This window comes from Oncorhynchus nerka, linkage group LG9b (genome assembly GCF_034236695.1).
Source record: "Oncorhynchus nerka isolate Pitt River linkage group LG9b, Oner_Uvic_2.0, whole genome shotgun sequence".
Classification (NCBI taxonomy): Eukaryota; Metazoa; Chordata; class Actinopteri; order Salmoniformes; family Salmonidae; genus Oncorhynchus; species Oncorhynchus nerka.
Window position 1 is genome coordinate 46306622 of NC_088424.1, and position 19882 is coordinate 46326503.

At 43.0% G+C, this 19882-nt stretch overlaps 1 protein-coding gene and 1 long non-coding RNA gene across 3 annotated transcripts in view; one reads left to right on the plus strand and one right to left on the minus strand.

Moving 5' to 3' along the window:
• Nucleotides 1–1082: 1082 nt before the first annotated feature.
• klhl40a (kelch-like family member 40a) lies at nt 1083–16625 on the plus strand. 2 transcript variants are annotated; one of them, XM_029624513.2, is made up of 10 exons: nt 1088–1733; nt 2604–2807; nt 3293–3430; nt 3909–3971; nt 4061–4603; nt 4958–5118; nt 5432–5539; nt 10601–10786; nt 14651–14800; nt 16073–16625. In XM_029624513.2, exons 1-10 carry the CDS (start codon nt 1554–1556, stop codon nt 16176–16178), a joined length of 1839 nt encoding a protein of 612 aa, XP_029480373.1. In that variant the 5' UTR covers nt 1088–1553; the 3' UTR covers nt 16179–16625. The 2 variants fall into 2 exon arrangements, with proteins under 2 accessions (XP_029480374.1, XP_029480373.1); XM_029624514.2 differs by lacking the exon at nt 10601–10786 and having other exon boundaries at nt 1083–1733.
• A 198-nt stretch (nt 16626–16823) lies between these two features.
• The window catches only part of LOC135565753 (uncharacterized), a 4941-nt gene continuing 1882 nt past the window's right edge, over nt 16824–19882 (minus strand). Inside the window, exon 2 of the long non-coding RNA XR_010461835.1 lies at nt 16824–17776. This is a non-coding gene — a long non-coding RNA (uncharacterized LOC135565753). The remainder of the gene's footprint in view (nt 17777–19882) is intronic.

Below are 19882 nucleotides of genomic sequence, written 5' to 3' on the forward strand. Positions count from 1 at the left end.
AGGAGCCTGAAAGGATTTGTCATGGGTCCCCAGGTCCTCAAAAACTTCTACAGCTGCACCATCGAGAGCATTTTGACCGGTTGCATCACCGCCTGGTATGGCAACTGCTCTGCGTCTGACCGCAAGGCGCTACAGATAGTAGTGCATACGGCCCAGTACATCACTGTGGCCAAGCCTGCTGACATCCAGGACCTCTATAATAGGCGGTGTCAGAGGAAGGCCCTAAAAATAGGCAAAGATTCCAGCCATCCGTCATAGACTGTACTCTCTGCTACCGTACAGCAAGTGGTACCGGAGCGCCAAGTCTAGGACCAAAAGGCTCCTTAACAGCTTCTACCCCCAAGCCATTAGACTGCTGAACAGTTAACCAAATGACAACCCAGACTATTTGCATTGCTGCTACTCACTGTTTATTATCTATACATAGTCACTTTACCCCCTACTTACATTTACAAATGACCTGGACTAACCTGTACCCCCGCACATTGACTCGGTATTGGTGCCCCCTGTATATAGCCTCGTTATTGTTATTGTTATTGGGTGGAATGTTATTATTATTTTTCATAATTAATAAACATTATTTGTTATTGTGTTGTTACTTTTTGTTTTGTTTATTTCATAAATCATGTTTATATTTTTATATTATTTTCTTAAAACTGCACTGTTGTTGAGGGCTTGTAAGTAAGCATTTTTGCGCATGTGACAAGTACAATTAGATTTTCCACGCCTGGCTGAGTGGCGCATGAAGGGGGAGAACATGACACTCCCCTTTGGGCTGCAGGTCAGCTGTTGGTGGGGGATGGGGTAGTGGGGCTGTCCAGAGAGGAGCGAGAGAGGGAGGGAGGGGGAGGGAGGGAGGGAGGGAGGGAGGGAGGGAGAGAGGGAGAGAGAGAGAGAGAGAGGGAGAGAGAGAGAGAGAAGAGAGAGAGAGAGAGAGAGAGGGAGGGAGAGAGAGAGAGAGAGAGAGAGAGAGGGAGGGAGGGAGAGAGAGAGAGAGAGAGAGAGAGAGAGGGAGGGAGGGAGAGAGAGAGAGAGAACCAAAGAGACTGTAGGGAGGTCATTTTACACACTCACCAAAATGGATAGTGAAGTAGGGCACACTAATGTTCTCCAAAACATACCTGACAAAGATCCTTTTGGGATTCAAACATTGTGAACTATGAAAGGTCTGTGTTGGAGAAAAGGAGTGTGACGCATCTAGTTAATGACTACAGGGTCTTTCCAGTATGTAAAGTGATGTGTGTGTTGACTACATATGCTATATTATCTATAAATACACTCTGAGTTGGAGAGACTGACAGCCACAGACAGCTGCAGGAACTGCTACCGATGTGGACTAGCTAGCTGCCCCATTACCCAACCTCATCTCTCGCTCTCTCTCTCTCTCTCTCTCTGGACTGTACTGTGAAAACAGGCAGTACTGTGCTGTCCTGTTGTGGGGAGCGAGCAGGGATCATACTCTCGTCATTTTAGAAATCTTTCCCACAAAAAACATCTACAAGTTGATAGGATGTAAGAGAGGACCTGAGGAGAACCTAACAGAAAAAAACAAGATGGCTGCCTTATCGATAGACCCGGTGGAACAGCCAAGGATGTACCAGCAAACCCTGCTCCAGGACGGCCTCTGTGACCTGCTGGAAAACCAGAAGTTTGTAGACTGTGTCTTGAAGATCCAGGACAGGGAGTTCCCGTGCCACCGCTTGGTCCTTGCTGCCTCCAGCCCCTTCTTCAAGGTAATTTGTTGGTGCTGTGTGATTCTGCAAAGTACAAGCATGATGCTAGCAATTCTTGTGTTGTGGGTAGTGGATTCCCACTAGGCCAGTGATTCTGATTCCCGCTAGGCCAGTGATTCTGATTCCCGCTAGGCCAGTGATTCTGATTCCCGCTAGGCCAGTGATTCTGATTCCCGCTAGGCCAGTGATTCTGATTCCCCCTAGGCCAGTGATTCTGATTCCCGCTAGGCCAGTGATTCTGATTCCCACTAGGCCAGTGATTCTGATTCCCACTAGGCCAGTGATTCTGATTCCCCCTAGGCCAGTGATTCTGATTCCCGCTAGGCCAGTGATTCTGATTCCCACTAGGCCAGTGATTCTGATTCCCACTAGGCCAGTGATTCTGATTCCCGCTAGGCCAGTGATTCTGATTCCCGCTAGGCCAGTGATTCTGATTCCCGCTAGGCCAGTGATTCTGATTCCCCCTAGGCCAGTGATTCTGATTCCCGCTAGGCCAGTGATTCTGATTCCCGCTAGGCCAGTGATTCTGATTCCCGCTAGGCCAGTGATTCTGATTCCCGCTAGGCCAGTGATTCTGATTCCCGCTAGGCCAGTGATTCAGTGACCGGCAGGCTATACTTCTTCCTTCTTGGAGGGTTACTTACATAACAATTGGCATTGTAGAAATGACTAAGTCAGTGTCAACTGGTCAACAACATCACGCAGGCCGGTACAGGTCCACAGGCCGGAGTTTGAAAAAACACTGCGCTAGGTCACACATGTATGCACTCATATGCCTATCCACTAAAGAGCACATATGATATATTAACATCAATCATATTATCATCAATCATGATTGATTGATTTGTTGATTCTTCTTCTTCTTCAAAGGCTATGTTCCTGTCCAACCTGGAGGAAGGAGGGAAGAAGGAAATCGTTCTGAAAGATGTGGAGCCTGGCGTCATGGCGATGATACTGCGTTACATCTACACCTCGGACATCAACCTGACAGAGCAGAACGTCCAGGATATCTTCATGGTGGCCAACATGTACCAGATCCCGTCCATCTTCTCTGTCTGTGTCTCCTACCTACAGGTAGCATCTGTCTCTCTCTCTCTGTCTGTCTCTTTCTCTATCTCTCTCTCTCTCTGTCTGTCTCTTTCTTTCTCTCTGTCTCTCACTCTCTGTCTGTCTGTCTCTTTCTCTCTCTCTCTTGCTCTGTCTCTCTCGTTCTCTCTCTCTCTTTCCATCTTCTCTGTCTGTGTCTCATACCTACAGGTAGCATCTGTCTCTGTCTATCTGTCTCTCTCTCTCTGCCTGTCTCTTTCTCTCTGTCTCTCTCTCTCTCGTTCTTGCTCTGTCTCTCTCTTGTTCTCTCTCTCTCTTTCCGTGTTCTCTGTCTGCGTCTCATACCTACAGCTAGCATCTGTCTCTGTCTCTCTGTCATCATCATCATCGGGAGAAACTGGTCATGGGGAATAGAATAGACCTTGAATAGACCTTGTCTAAGAGAGAGCCGGCTGGGGACGAGTTTCAACAAGATAAGGAAATGTAGATGATATTAGTATATTTCCCTGTAGGAGAAGCTGGTGCTGGGGAACTGCTTGGCTATCTTCAGGCTGGGGCTTCTGTTGGACTGTCCCCGCCTGGCTTTCACAGCTAGAGAGTTCATCTGTGAGCGTTACCAGCTCATCGTCAGGGACCAGGATTTTCACCAGGTAAGCTAGTGTGTGTGTGTGTGTGTGGGAGGGGGGGGGGGGTATTTGGGGTATTGTGGTAGACCTTTACTGCAGTCAAATGACTAGTGGCCTGATGGGTGGAATGTTATTAATATTGTTCATAATTTCATAATTAATTGACTTTTTTGTAATCAGCCAAACATCTGGTGTTTCTATGTCAAATGGTTCTTATATTTTAGTCTTCTGTGATGTATATAAAGTGTAATATTGGGATGCAAACTCAAAATTCCATACATTTCAACTCTAAATTTGACATGGTCCAGGTGTCTTTTTTCAAAACCCATAACCATGTGTGTGAGGTGTATACTTTTGTTTCTAAGTAGATTTGTTTAAGATTACCAAGAAACACTGTGTGTGACCTTAATTTAGCCCACTGCAGCAAAAAGTTTAAAGGAAAAATTTAAATGTTTCTGTCTCCGTGACAATTGACAATAAAGTATATTCATTTATCCACCAGCTGGGCCCCAGCGAGCTGGCAGCCATCATCACCTCCGACGCACTCAACGTGGACCGAGAGGAGGTGGGTGGTTGATGGATGGATGGATGGATTGATTTGGGACGTACGCATTAATCTTTTCCCGTTCTGGTCCTCTTAACCTGGACATTTAGGTGGTGTTTGAGTCTCTGATGGACTGGGTGGGCTACGACAGAACGGAGAGGGTGAAGGAGCTTCCAGATCTCCTGCACTGCGTCCGCTTCCGCCTGATCCCGGTGGATTACTTCACGGAGAAGGTTGAAAATCACAAGTGGATTCAGGCCAACACGGAGGTCAAGAAAGAGCTGCAGCTGATCAAAGACGCCCACAAAGGAAGACTCCCAGAGGTCCAGAGATCAAGGAACAAGAAGTGCAAGATGGCAGGTGACAAGGAAGATGAAGAAGACTCTGATGATGAGCAAGGTTTGCTTCCGGGGATTCTGAACAATAACCCTCGGTTTGGGATGTTTGAGACGGACCTGATCCTTATGATCAGCGACACGGGGAGCGTAGCGTATGACCCGGTGGGGAATGAGTGTTTCGTGGCGTCTGAGTCGACAGAGATCCCTAAGAACCACTGCAGTCTGGTAACCAAGGAGAACCAGGTGTTTGTGGCTGGAGGATTCCTCCTCAACGAGGACAACAAGGAAGAACCACTCAGTTCCTACTTCTTACAGGTATGTCTCTCTACTATTATTAAATATTAGTCAGGTATGTCTCTCTGCTATTAATAAACATTAGTCAGGTATGTCTCTCTGCATGGCCTGGTGGTGATTAACATTCAGACAGACTGTTTGTTGGCCATCTTCTTTATGTGCTTTGCTGACATTTTGGATGTTATAACAGATGTTCATACCATTCACTGTCACCAAACTCCCTGTGCCAGAGAGACACTTTGACTTACTACAAGCAGAATGATATGAACTATTATCCCGTTGATAAACCATTCTGGTATCTTCCTCCCTCCTCCAGTTCGACCCACATTGATAGTACCAATTAACCATTCGGTTATCTTTCTCTCTCTCCTCCAGTTTGACCCTGTGAGCGGCGAGTGGCTGGGGATGCCCTCACTGCCAGGACCTCGCTGCCTGTTTGGGCTGACTGAAGCAGAAAACTCCATCTTTGTTGTGGGCGGCAAGGAAATGAAAGAGGGAGAACACGTTCTAGACTCTGTCATGATCTATGACAGGCAGTGAGTACAGTCCACCCCTTTTTTCTGTCTCTGCCTCTCTCTCTCTCCCACCCTGGGGCGGCAGGGTAGCCTAGTGGTTAGAGCGGTGGACTAGCAACCGGAAGGTTGCAAGTTCAAGCCCCCCGAGCTGACAAGGTACAAATCTGTCGTTCTGCCCCTGAACAGGCAGTTAACCCACTGTTCCTAGGCCGTAATTGAAAATAAGAATTTGTTCTTAACTGACTTGCCTAGTTTAAATAAAATTAAAATTAAACAGACAAGAGACAATTAATGAAACAATGTTTAATTGTTGGTTCTATGTTATGTTCTACAGGTCATTTAAATGGGGCGAGTCAGACCCTCTTCCATACACAGTCTATGGTCATGGAACTGTCTCGCACAATGGCCTTGTCTACGTCATAGGAGGAAAGGCAGAGAGCAAGTAAGTCACACTTTTGAAGATTGTATGCTGTCCCCGATTCATGGTTTGCATGTTTCGTCACAATATTGTGTTGAACGTTTGTTTTGTACTCATGGCCAACTCAGCATTCTACTCAATGCATCGTCAATGAGCGCCGATGGAGATTTAATGTAAAGTGCATTACAGTGGCTTGGAATTACAATGTCACTCAAAGGGAGGACACTATTTAGTAGGAAAACCTGTTGTCATCATGTTGATGTCGCCAGATTGACTTTGGATGCAGTATAACATTAGCTAGTTAGCTATTTTTGACAACATTGCCATTTATCTAAAGTAAATTTGACGACATGATAATGCTGGCAAAGTTGTTTCGTACCAAAACATTTTTTACTACTTTTGCAATGCCAGACACTATAGTGTAATTTAGACTATTCAGTCGCGATAAAGACAGAACGACTGGGTTTACCGGTACTTTAGGGCACCACTGTTACACCGCCGGTAGAGGGCGGCATGAGAACCTTCATAACAGATGCGACCGAATGTCGGATGCCCCGAGGGTTCTGATTCATAAAAGGTACCTGGATATGAGGTGTTACCTAACAGGCCATGTAGAAGCTGCTTGTGTGTCTACAATCATAGCCGCAGGAAGTAGTTTTGGGGGGTGTGATATGGCAATGTGGGGTGTACTTCTACACAATTAAAAACTCTCAAATGCTATTTGGAGAATAGCAACAAAAAAAAAAAAAAAAAAAATACCAAAAGACCTTAATTATCACCGCAACATTAGGTTTATTTTAGGTTTAAAGTGAGGTGACCAGATTTCTGAAATAAAAACCGGGGACATTTACAGTTCGGTGGTCAATATATCATTAAAATATCCAATGTTATTATCTATTATATATAATATCAATACATCATTAAAATATCCAATGTTATTATCTATTATATATAATATCAATACATCATTAAAATATCCAATGTTATTATCTATTATATATAATATCAATACATCATTAAAATATCCAATGTTATTATCTGTGAAATAGAAATGGGGGACATTTCCGGTTTCATGTATTTAGTCTAACAGGCCCACTGTGACAGAGAAAACAACTATACTACAGAACACTATAGACAAGACAGAACTGATCTGAACAGCCGTTCAGTGGTCCTGGTAGTCTGGGTAGAACTGATCTGAACAGCCAATCAGTGGTCCTGATAGTCTGGGTAGAACTGATCTGAACAGCTATTCAGTGGTCCTGGTAGTCTGGGTAGAACTGATCTGAACAGCCATTCAGTGGTCCTGGTAGTCTGGGTAGAACTGATCTGAACAGCCATTCAGTGGTCCTGGTAGTCTGGGTAGAACTGATCTGAACAGCCATTCAGTGGTCCTGGTAGTCTGGGTAGAACTGATCTGAACAGCCATTCAGTGGTCCTGGTAGTCTGGGTAGAACTGATCTGAACAGCCATTCAGTGGTCCTGGTAGTCTGGGTAGAACTGATCTGAACAGCCATTCAGTGGTCCTGGTAGTCTGGGTAGAACTGATCTGAACAGCCAATCAGTGGTCCTGGTAGTCTGGGTAGAACTGATCTGAACAGCCAATCAGTGGTCCTGGTAGTCTGGGTAGAATAGGAGCAGAAGAGAACATGAGCAAAATTGAAAGAAAAAAACAAACAATAGTATATGTGAAATACAATCCCCCCTTTAGGAACTCTTGCAGGCCAGTAACCTGGTCACACAATGCATCCTCATTGATGGTCACATTGGGGCATTTTTCCTGCAGTGTGCCTGCTGCCTTCTGGATCTCTTCATGCTGAGGTTGCCTTTTTAAAAGGAGACCATGTAAATATTTTAGATTATCTGTGTGCTTTCCCCAATGCTTGCAAGTAGTTCACAGCCATAGTGAAGAATGATTGGGATGTTTTGAGAAAGCTATCTTTAAACATTGCTCCATTGTCCTCCAGTTTTCTCAGAAGTCCTCTGACCAAAACTGGAATGAAGTTGTCATCACGTCTTGCAGTCAATTTTGCCTCAACGTTTCTCAGAATTGCAGTGGACTCCACAACACAGCGGTCCTGACCTCTAAGCCTCTTGATCGTGTCACTGAATACGGTCAGATTTCCATGGACAAAGGCCAGCCAAAGTTCAGTCAGTGGATCTTCAAACATTGCTCGCAGGACAACAGGGCATTTGTCTTCAGAAAGAAAAAAGGATTTCAATGGCACCTTTTCAGCACTCTTTCTAGAGCAGGGAGCAGGGACAGCCAGCGAACATTTCTGTGTCCTCAAATGTTATGGTACTCCTGGCCAACAAACTCACAAAAGCCCTTCAGTCTTTCTACTCTGATGGTTAAAATATCCAAATATATTTGTGAGCAGGTACTCAACATCAAGAGAAATCATATCCAAAGCTGTTCTGGCCGTGTTATGAATGATGTGGGCAGGACCAGCCAATCACCTCCTGCTGCAGAGCATTTTTAACGTTGGTATGGACATTGACCCTCACCAGCCTATTCAGTCCTCCAAAGTTGGTATTTGTGTTGTCGGCAGAGAATGTTTTCCAGGTTACATTTTGGCATGACCACCAGGACCTCAGCTGCAATCTCCTCTGCTGTTTCTCCTTTCAATTCAACTAAATCAAGCAGTTTTGTTTCCACAGATGTGCTGCCATCATATATCTTACATTATCTGACTACTATTGGCAGCAGCTTTACATGTCCATGATTGGACACATCAATGGACAGGGACACAAATTCAACCTGGTCTAGGTCCTGTGTTACCAAAGTAGTTGGCCATGGTGCTAAAAGGTTACTCACTATGGCGTCACATTTTGTCCTAGCACGTGATGCTAACACATTACTCACTATGGCATCACATTTTGTCCTAGCACGTGATGCTAACACATTACTCACTATGGCTTCACATTTTGTCCTAGCACGTGATGCTAACACATTACTCACTGTGGCGTCACATTTTGTCCTAGCACGTGATGCTAACACGTTACTCACTATGGCGTCACATTGTGTCCTAGCACGTGGTGCTAACACATAACTCACTATGGCATCACATTTTGTCCTAGCACGTGATGCTAACACATTTACATTTACATTTACATTTAAGTCATTTAGCAGACGCTCTTATCCAGAGCGACTTACAAATTGATACTCACTATGGCGTCACATTGTGTCCTAGCACGTGATGCTAACACGTTACTCACTATGGCGTCACATTGTGTCCTAGCACGTGGTGCTAACACATAACTCACTATGGCGTCACATTTTGTCCTAGCACGTGATGCTAACACATTACTCACTATGGCGTCACATTTTGTCCTAGCACGTGATGCTAACACGTTACTCACTATGGCTTCACATTTTGTCCTAGCACGTGATGCTAACACGTTACTCACTATGGCTTCACATTTTGTCCTAGCACGTGATGCTAACACGTTACTCACTATGGCGTCACATTTTGTCCTAGCACGTGATGCTAACACATTACTCACTATGGCGTCACATTTTGTCCTAGCACGTGATGCTAACACGTTACTCACTGTGGCGTCACATTTTGTCCTAGCACGTGATGCTAACACATTACTCACTATGGCTTCACATTGTGTCCTAGCACGTGTAAACTTCGGCTCATAAAGCTTTCGTGTCAGTTGTGCTGTGTAGTCCACAGATCTGTAACTATGATTGTGTCGCATAGTGTGCTATGCAAAGACACCCTCCTGCACAGCTAAGTCATATTGTTCTTGGGAAGGCTATACCTTCTTGAAGAATGTGGTGACAGAGGGCATACCAACACGGCCAATCAGAGAGGCTTTATGCTTTTGTGTCTGCTGATGTTCTACCACTGCCGTTCTTCTCCGGCTGCCAATTGAAAGAGAGGAATTACAAAGGGTGCAGTGAACCATTCTATCGTCTTGACCTGAGCGTATAAATGGAGATTCTCTCATCATGTTTTTCATAAAGTGCATTTCCGTTTCTTGGAAAGAGTCATTGTATCTCCTCTGTCTGCTCTTCTTCACTCTCCTTGTGTCACTCTTCTTACTCTCAACTTTTTCTTCTCCTCCAATCTTTCTCTTCCTCTTTTCTTCACTCGTCTTCCTTTCCTTCTCTTCACACAAAAGGAGGGCTCCCCACTTCCCACTTAAATGAACCCCTTGGTTATCAGATAAAGGAGGGCTCCCCACTTCCCACTTAAATTAACCCCTTGGTTATCAGATAAATGAGGGCTCCCCACTTCCCACTTAAATGAACCCCTTGGTTATCAGATAACAACAAGGACAAATTCAAATGCCGATATCAAATTAAAAGCAGTCGGTGGCTAATCAAAAAAAATCTATATTATTTTATATTTTTTTATTGCATTTTTTTTCTACTTCTGATTTTTTTCAAGTGGTGCTCAGCACCCCTACTTCCTGTCTAAAACTCCACAAAATATGAGTTCTGGTATAATGTTACTGTACTGTATCGTATTGCTCTCTATAGGAAGTGCATACTTAGAGTGTGTGTTCACAACCTCATTAAGAACAAATTCTTATTTTCAATGACGGTCTAGGAACAGTGGGTTAACTGCCTGTTCAGTTTATATACCGTGTTTTGTCCCCTAGGGAGTGCATACTTAGAGTGTGTGTCCACAACCCCATTAAGTTTATATACTGTATTTTGTCTTCTAGGAAGTGCAATTGGGGTGGCAGGGTAGCCTAGTGGTTAGAGAGTTGGACTAGTGACCGGAAGGTTGCAAGTTCAAACCCGTGAGCTGACATGGTACAAATCTGTCGTTCTGCCCCTGAACAAGGCAGTTAACCCACTGTTCCTAGGCCGTCATTGAAAATAAGAATTTGTTCTTAACTGACTTGCCTAGTTAAATAAAGGTTAAATAAAAAAAAATACTTTAGAGTGTGTGTCCACAACCCCATTAAGTTTATATACTGTGTTTTGTCCCCTAGGAAGTACATACTTAGAGTGTGTGTCCACAACCCCATTAAGTTTATATACTGTGTTTTGTCCCCTAGGAAGTGCATACTTAGAGTGTGTGTCCACAACCCCATTAAGTTTATATACTGTGTTTTGTCCCCTAGGAAGTGCATACGGAAGGTGTCTGTCTACAATCCCACTAAGTTTGAGTGGAAGGAGCTAGCTCCTATGAAGCTGGCTCGTTCTCTGTTCGCTGTGACGGTCCACAATAACCAGATCTACGTGGCCACGGGCGTTACAGACACAGGACTCACCAGCACTGTAGAGGTCTATGACATCGCTACAAACAAGTAAGGGCTCTTTTTCAATCCACATTGCGGAAGTTCAGCGTTTAAAGGCGTGATTTGAAATTTGAACCACAATGTCAATGCTTGATTGAATAGAGCCCTAAGACTGTACTTGATTGAATAGAGCCCTAAGACTGTACTTGATTGAATAGAGCCCTATACTGTACTTGATTGAATAGAGCCCTAAGACTGTACTTGATTGAATAGAGCCCTAAGACTGTACTTGATTGAATAGAGCCCTAAGACTGTACTTGATTGAATAGAGCCATAAGACTGTACTTGATTGAATAGAGCCCTAAGACTGTACTTGATTGAATAGAGCCCTAAGACTGAACCTGTAGGTTCATGCTCTACAACATCCGCAGAGTACGACCCTGCCTCACACAGGAAGCGGCGCAGGTCCTAATCCAGGCACTCGTCATCTCCCGTCTGGATTACTGCAACTCGCTGTTGGCTGGGCTCCCTGCCTGTGCCATTAAACCCCTACAACTCATCCAGAACGCCGCAGCCCGTCTGGTGTTCAACCTTCCCAAGTTCTCTCACGTCACCCCGCTCCTCCGCTCTCTCCACTGGCTTCCAGTTGAAGCTCGCATCCGCTACAAGACCATGGTGCTTGCCTACGGAGCTGTGAGGGGAACGGCACCTCAGTACCTCCAGGCTCTGATCAGGCCCTACACCCAAACAAGGGCACTGCGTTCATCCACCTCTGGCCTGCTCGCCTCCCTACCACTGAGAAAGTACAGTTCTCGCTCAGCCCAGTCAAAACTGTTCGCTGCTCTGGCCCCCCAATGGTGGAACAAACTCCCTCACGACGCCAGGACAGCGGAGTCAATCACCACCTTCCGGAGACACCTGAAACCCCACCTCTTTAAGGAATACCTAGGATAGGATAAAGTAATCCCTCTCACCCCCCCTTAAAAGATTTAGATGCACTACTGTTCCACTGGATGTCATAAGGTGAATGCACCAATTTGTAAGTCGCTCTGGATAAGAGCGTCTGCTAAATGACTTAAATGTAAATGTAAATGTACTTGATTGAATAGAGCCCTAAGACTGTACTTGATTGAATAGAGCCCTAAGACTGTACTTGATTGAATAGAGCCCTAAGACTGTACTTGATTGAATAGAGCCCTAAGAATGTACTTGATTGAATAGAGCCCTAAGACTGTACTTGATTGAATAGAGCCCTAAGACTGTACTTGATTGAATAGAGCCTTAAGACTGTACTTGATTGAATAGAGCCCCAAGACTGTACTTGATTGAATAGAGCCTTAAGACTGTACTTGATTGAATAGAGCCCTAAGACTGTACTTGATTGAATAGAGCCCTAACAGTGTACTTGATTGAATAGAGCCCTAACACTGTACTTGATTGAATAGAGCCCTAAGACTGTACTTGATTGAATAGAGCCCTAAGACTGTACTTGATTGAATAGAGCCCTGACTGTACTTGATTGAATAGAGCCCTGTAAGACTGTAAGACTGTGCTTGATTGAATAGAGCTAAGACTGTACTTGATTGAATAGAGCCCTAAGACTGTACTTGATTGAATAGAGCCCTAAGACTGTACTTGATTGAATAGAGCCCTAACACTGTACTTGATTGAATAGAGCCCTAAGACTGTACTTGATTGAATAGAGCCCTAAGACTGTACTTGATTGAATAGAGCCCTGACTGTACTTGATTGAATAGAGCCCTGACTGTACTTGATTGAATAGAGCCCTGACTGTACTTGATTGAATAGAGCCCTAAGACTGTACTTGATTGAATAGAGCCCTAAGACTGTACTTGATTGAATAGAGCCCTGACTGTACTTGATTGAATAGAGCCCTGACTGTACTTGATTGAATAGAGCCCTGACTGTACTTGATTGAATAGAGCCCTGACTGTACTTGATTGAATAGAGCCCTAAGACTGTACTTGACTGTACTTGATTGAATAGAGCCCTAAGACTGTACTTGATTGAATAGAGCCCTAAGACTGTACTTGATTGAATAGAGCCCTGACTGTACTTGATTGAATAGAGCCCTAAGACTGTACTTGATTGAATAGAGCCCTAAGACTGTACTTGATTGAATAGAGCCCTAAGACTGTACTTGATTGAATAGATCCCTAAGACTGTACTTGATTGAATAGAGCCCTGACTGTACTTGATTGAATAGAGCCCTAAGACTGTACTTGATTGAATAGAGCCCTAAGACTGTACGTGATTGAATAGAGCCCTAAGACTGTACTTGATTGAATAGAGCCCTAAGACTGTACTTGATTGAATAGAGCCCTGACTGTACTTGATTGAATAGAGCCCTGACTGTACTTGATTGAATAGAGCCCTAAGACTGTACTTGATTGAATAGAGCCCTAACAGTGTACTTGATTGAATAGAGCCCTAACACTGTACTTGATTGAATAGAGCCCTAAGACTGTACTTGATTGAATAGAGCCCTAAGACTGTACTTGATTGAATAGAGCCCTGACTGTACTTGATTGAATAGAGCCCTGACTGTACTTGATTGAAACACTGTACTTGATTGAATAGAGCCCTTGAACAGAGCCCTAAGACTTGATTGAATAGCCCTAAGACTGTACTTGATTGAATAGAGCCCTAAGACTGTACTTGATTGAATAGAGCCCTAACACTGTACTTGATTGAATAGCCCTGTACTAAGACTGTACTTGATTGAATAGAGCCCTAAGACTGTACTTGATTGAATAGAGCCCTGACTGTACTTGATTGAATAGAGCCCTGACTGTACTTGATTGAATAGAGCCCTGACTGTACTTGATTGAATAGAGCCCTAAGACTGTACTTGATTGAATAGAGCCCTAAGACTGTACTTGATTGAATAGAGCCCTGACTGTACTTGATTGAATAGAGCCCTGACTGTACTTGATTGAATAGAGCCCTGACTGTACTTGATTGAATAGAGCCCTGACTGTACTTGATTGAATAGAGCCCTATACTGTACTTGATTGAATAGAGCCCTGACTGTACTTGATTGAATAGAGCCCTAAGACTGTACTTGATTGAATAGAGCCCTAAGACTGTACTTGATTGAATAGATTGAATAGAGCCAAGACTGTACTTGATTGAATAGAGCCCTAACACTGTACTTGATTGAATAGAGCCCTAAGACTGTACTTGATTGAATAGAGCCCTAACACTGTACTTGATTGAATAGAGCCCTAACACTGTACTTGATTGAATAGAGCCCTAAGACTGTACTTGATTGAATAGAGCCCTGACTGTACTTGATTGAATAGAGCCCTGACTGTACTTGATTGAATAGAGCCCTAAGACTGTACTTGATTGAATAGAGCCCTAAGACTGTACTTGATTGAATAGAGCCCTAAGACTGTACTTGATTGAATAGAGCCCTAAGACTGTACTTGATTGAATAGAGCCCTAAGACTGTACTTGATTGAATAGAGCCCTAAGACTGTACTTGATTGAATAGAGCCCTAAGACTGTACTTGATTGAATAGAGCCCTAAGACTGTACTTGATTTTTTTTCATTTTTTTTTCTTCATGTCATTAATTCATTAGGTGATGTAATAGACTATGGTTTGAACCCGGGTTATTACAAGACTATGTTAGCCCACTGAACTAAAGCCTGGACATCACCTCAGGGAGCTAACACAAACCATTGGACACACACTGGTTCAATTAACGTTGTTTCCACGTCATTTCAATGAATTTGCCCAGTGGGAAGTATTTTGGTTTCAGGCATGGTTATTTATTACAGGAGCGTGGTTCACAGAACTGCCTGGGTTACATTTAGTACATGTTATTATAATGCGTGTTTTAATGTGTATGCTGTTATCTTATTTTAATGTGTGTTTTAATGTGTGTGTGTGTGCTGTGTTCCAGGTGGTCAGAGTTTGTAGAGTTTCCCCAGGAGCGTAGCTCCATGAACATGATCAGCATGGGAGAATGTCTGTACGCTGTGGGCGGTTTCGCCATGATGCCCAGCGAGATCAGCGACGAGCCACAGCCCACTGAGATGAACGACATCTGGAGGTCATTTCTATAATATCTTATAAAGCATTCATACACACTACATAGTGCTTTATAGAGCATTCATAAAGCACTGCATACTGTTGGCGTCCACAACCCACTGAGATGAACGACATCTGAATGTTAGTGCTATAGCAATTTATGAAAGGCTTTATAGAGCATTTATTAAGTCTTATAAACGCTTCATAGATCATTCATAGGCACTACATACTGAATATCAGTTGTTTTTTAAACCTCTCCTCTGGGACTCCCAGACAGTTAACATGGTTGTATCCCTGAACTATTCTCGGTTAACCCATAACTAAAATATTGCATCATCTGGTCAGATGCTCAGTCAGAAGCTAAAGTACCATTTATGTTTACGAGAGATAAGCCCTGAACGACCACACCTGATTCACTTACCTGATTCACTTACCTGATTAATTTACCTGATTAATTTACCTGATTCACTTACCTGATTCATTTACCTGATTCATTTACCTGATTCATTTACCTGATTCACTTACCTGATTCATTTACCTGATTCACTTACCTGATTCATTTACCTGATTCATTTACCTGATTCGCTTACCTGATTAATTTACCTGATTCACTTACCTGATTCACTTACCTGATTCACTTACCTGATTAATTTACCTGATTAATTTACCTGATTCACTTACCTGATTAATTTACCTGATTCACTTACCTGATTCACTTACCTGATTAATTTACCTGATTCACTTACCTGATTCACTTACCTGATTCACTTACCTGATTAATTTACCTGATTAATTTACCTGATTCACTTACCTGATTCATTTACCTGATTCACTTACCTGATTCACTTACCTGATTTTACCTGATTCACTTACCTGATTCACTTACCTGATTAATTTACCTGATTGATTTACCTGATTCACTTACCTGATTCATTTACCTGATTCACTTACCTGATTCACTTACCTGATTCACTTACCTGATTCACTTGATGATTAATTGACAGGTTGAATCAGGTGTGCTAGCTATGCAATAGTTCAAATACATAGAATGCCTTGTTTGAAAACCCCTGCTGTAGATAACCACAGATGAACAACACCTGGAGGGCAGTTATAGACTGTTGTAATAATAAACAATTCCCATTAAGGGCAACATTGGCTGAACGTGCGTCAGTACAACTAGTCATAGCCACTGAGAATGTACGTAATTAAAAGTGATTCGTCTTAAAATGGTGCTGCTGGATCCGTGTAGAAAATCCACAGACAATGAACAATGCACTTTCTCCTTTCCCCACAGATTTGAGGAGGACTGCTGGAATGGGATTTTGAGAGAGATCAGCTATGCCGCAGGTGCCACGATTCTCGCTGTAAAGCTCAATACGCTTCGTCTCACCAAGATGTGATCAGCTCTATAAAAAATGTTTTTTTAAAAGAACACTGGAGATGTTCTCAAACCTAGAATGCCATGTGTTAGAACACGGCTGGAGTAAAAGCCATGTGTTAGAACACGGCTGGAGTAAAAGCCATGTGTTAGAACACGGCTGGAGTAAAAGCCATGTGTTAGAACACGGCTGGAGTAAAAGCCATGTGTTAGAACACGGCTGGAGTAAAAGCCTTCTACACCCCAGTAACTCTTCTTATGGCAAGGAGCCTCTTCAAATAGGTTGCTATGAAAGTTGTCTTTATTCTACTGTATCAAAATTAACAATTAGTTTATTGGAACTGAGCTAATGGTAATTGTTTTGACGGTTAGTATACGATTTGTATAATACTTTTTGATTTGTAACATGCTGTTTTTCTTTTGTTGTTTAACTTCTTTATTTGAAGCACAAATAAAGATTATGAATGAATGAAAAGTCTTATTTATTTTCACTCCTAAAGCTATGTACAGTCGAAGTCGGAAGTTTACATACACCTCGGCCGTACATTTAAACTACGTTTTTCACAATTCCTAACATTTAATCTGAGTAAAAATTCACTGTCTTAGGTCAGTTAGGATCACCACTTTATTTTAAGAATGTGAAATGTCAGAATAATAGTAGAGAGAATGATTTATTTCAGCTTTTATTTCTTTCATCACATTCCCAGTGGGTCAGAAGTTTACATACACTCAATTAGTATTTGATAGCATTGCCTTTAAATTGTTTAACTTGGGTTAAATGTTTCGGGTAGCCTTCCACAAGCTTCCCACAATAAATTGGGTGAATTTTGGCCCATTCCTCCTGACAGAGCTGGTGTAACTGAGTCAGGTTTGTAGGCATCCCTGCTCGCACATGCTTTTTCAGTTCTGCCCACAAATTTTCTATGGGATTGAGGTCAGGGCTTTGTGATAGCCACTCCAATACCTTGACTTTGTTGTCCTTAAACCATTTTGCCACAACATTGGAAGTATGCTTGGGATCATTGTCCATTTGGAAGACCCATTTGTGACCATGTCGATATCAAATGTATTTATATAGCCCTTCTTACATGAGCTTATATCTCAAAGTGCTGTACAGAAACCCAGCCTAAAACCCCAAACAGCAAGCAATGCAGGTGTAGAAGCACGGTGGCTAGGAAAAACTCCCTAGAAAGGCCAAAACCTAGGAAGAAACATAGAGAGGAACTAGGCTCTGAGGGGTGGCCAGTCCTCTTCTGGCTGTGCCGGGTGGAGATTATAACAGAACATGGCCAAGATGTTCAAATGTTCATAAATGACCAGCATGGTCAAATAATAATAATCACAGTAGTTGTCGAGGGTGCAACAAGTCAGCACCTTAGAGTAAATGTCAGTTAGCTTTTCATAGCAGATCATTGAGAGTATCTCTACCACTCCTGCTGGCTCTAGAGAGTTGAAAACAGCAGGTCTGGGACAGGTAGCACATCCGGTGAACAGGTCGGGGTTCCATAGCCGCAGGCAGAACAGTTTAAATTGGAGCAGCAGCATGGCCAGGTGGACTGGGGACAGCAAGGAGTCATAATGCCAGGTAGTCCTGAGGCATGGTTCTAGGGCTCAGGTCCTCTGAGAGAAAGAAAGAAAGAAAGAAAGAAAGAAAGAAAGAAAGAAAGAAAGAAAGAAAGAAAGAAAGAAAGAAAGAAAGAGAGAAAGAGAGAAAGAGAGAATTAGAGAGAGCATACTTAAATTCACACAGGACACTGGATAAGACAGGAGAAGCACTCCAGATATAACAGACTGACCCTAGCCCCCCGACACATAAACTACTGCAGCATAAATACTGGAGGCTGAGACAGGAGGGGTCAGGAGACACTGTGGCCCCATCCGATGATACCCTCGGACAGGGCCAAACAGGCAGGACATAACCCCACCCACTTTGCCAAAGCACAGCCCCCACACCACTAGAGGGATATCTTCAACCACCAACTTACCATCCTGAGACAAGGCCAAGTATACCCCACAAAGATCTCCACCACGGCACAACCCAAGGGGGGGCGCCAACCCAGACAGGAAGATCACGTCAGTGACTCAACCCACTCAAGTGACCTGGTCTGTCATAATCTAGCTGGTCTGTCATAATATAATAAAGACAGTAGATGTAGTAGGTCTGTGATAATATGATAGAGAATAGATATAGCTGGTATGTCATAAATAAGTAGAGACTGTAACTCTAGCTGGTCTGCTGTAATATAATAGAGACAGTAGATGTAGATGGTCTATCATAAAGTAATTGAGACAGTAGATCTAGCTGGTCTGTCATAATATAATAGAGACAGTAAATCTAGCTGGTCTGTCATAAAATAAAAGAGACAGTAGTTCTAGCTGGTCTGTCATTATATAATAGAGAGAGTAGAGAGTAGAGAGTCGTAAAATAAAAGAGGCAGTAGATCTAGCCGAGGTCCTTCACAGTTTTATTTGAGACAACTGTACAACCATCAAGATTAATTGTCAGATTCAACAGAAGATCTCTTTGTTTCTTGGGACCTAAAACAAGCATCTCTGTTTTGTCCGAGTTTAAAAGTAGAACGTTTGCAGCCACCTTTTGTCTGAAACACAGGCTTCTAGCGAGGGAATTTTGGGGCTTCACCATGTTTCATTGAAATGTACAGCTGTGTGTCATCCGCATAGCAGTGAAAGTTAACATAATGTTTTCAAATGTCATCCCCAAGAGGTAAAATATATAGTGGTCCTGAAACGGAACCTTGAGGAACACCGAAATTTACAGTTGATTTGTCAGAGGACAAACCATTCACAGAGACAAACTGATATCTTTCAGACAGATAACATCTAAACCAGGCCAGATCTTGTCCGTGTAGACCAATAGACCAATTTGGGTTTCCAATCTCTCCAAAAGAATGTGGTGATCGATGGTATCAAAAGCAGCACTAAGGTCTAGGAGCACAAGGACAGATGCAGAGCCTCGGTCTGACGCCATTAAAAGGTAATTTAACACCTTCACAAGTGCAGTCTCAGTGCTATGATGGGGTCTAAAACCAGACTGAAGCATTTCGTATACATTGTTTGTCTTCAGGAAGGCAGTGAGTTGCTGCGCAACAGCTTTTTCTAAGATTTTTGAGAGGAATGGAAGATTCGATATAGGCCGATAGTTTTTTATATTTTCTGCGTCAAGGTTTGGCTTTTTCAAGAGAGGCTTTATTACTGCCACTTTTAGTGAGTTTGGTACACATCCGGTGGATAGAGAGCCATTTATTATGTTCAACATAGGAGGGCCAAGCACAGGAAGCAGCTCTTTCAGTAGTTTAGTTGGAATAGGGTCCAGTATGCAGCATATAGGACTCGTTTTACTGTGGATATAGATACTTTTGTTCCTGCTTCCTCCAGCATCTTCACAAGGTCCTTTGCTGTTGTTCTGGGATTGATTTGCACTGTTTGTTCAGATTAACGTGGTACCTTCAGGATGAAGGATGAAGGATGAACCAGACTTGTGGAGGTCTACAATTGTTTTTCTGAGGTCTTGGCTGATTTATTTAGATTTTCCCATGCTGTCAAGAAAAGAGGCACTGAGTTTGAAGGTAGGCCTTGAAATACATCCACAGGTACACCTCCAATTGACTCAAACGATGTCAGTTAGCCTATCAGAAGCTTCTAAAGCCATGACATAATTTTCTGGAATTTTCCAAGCTGTTTAAAGGCACAGTCAACTTAGTGTAT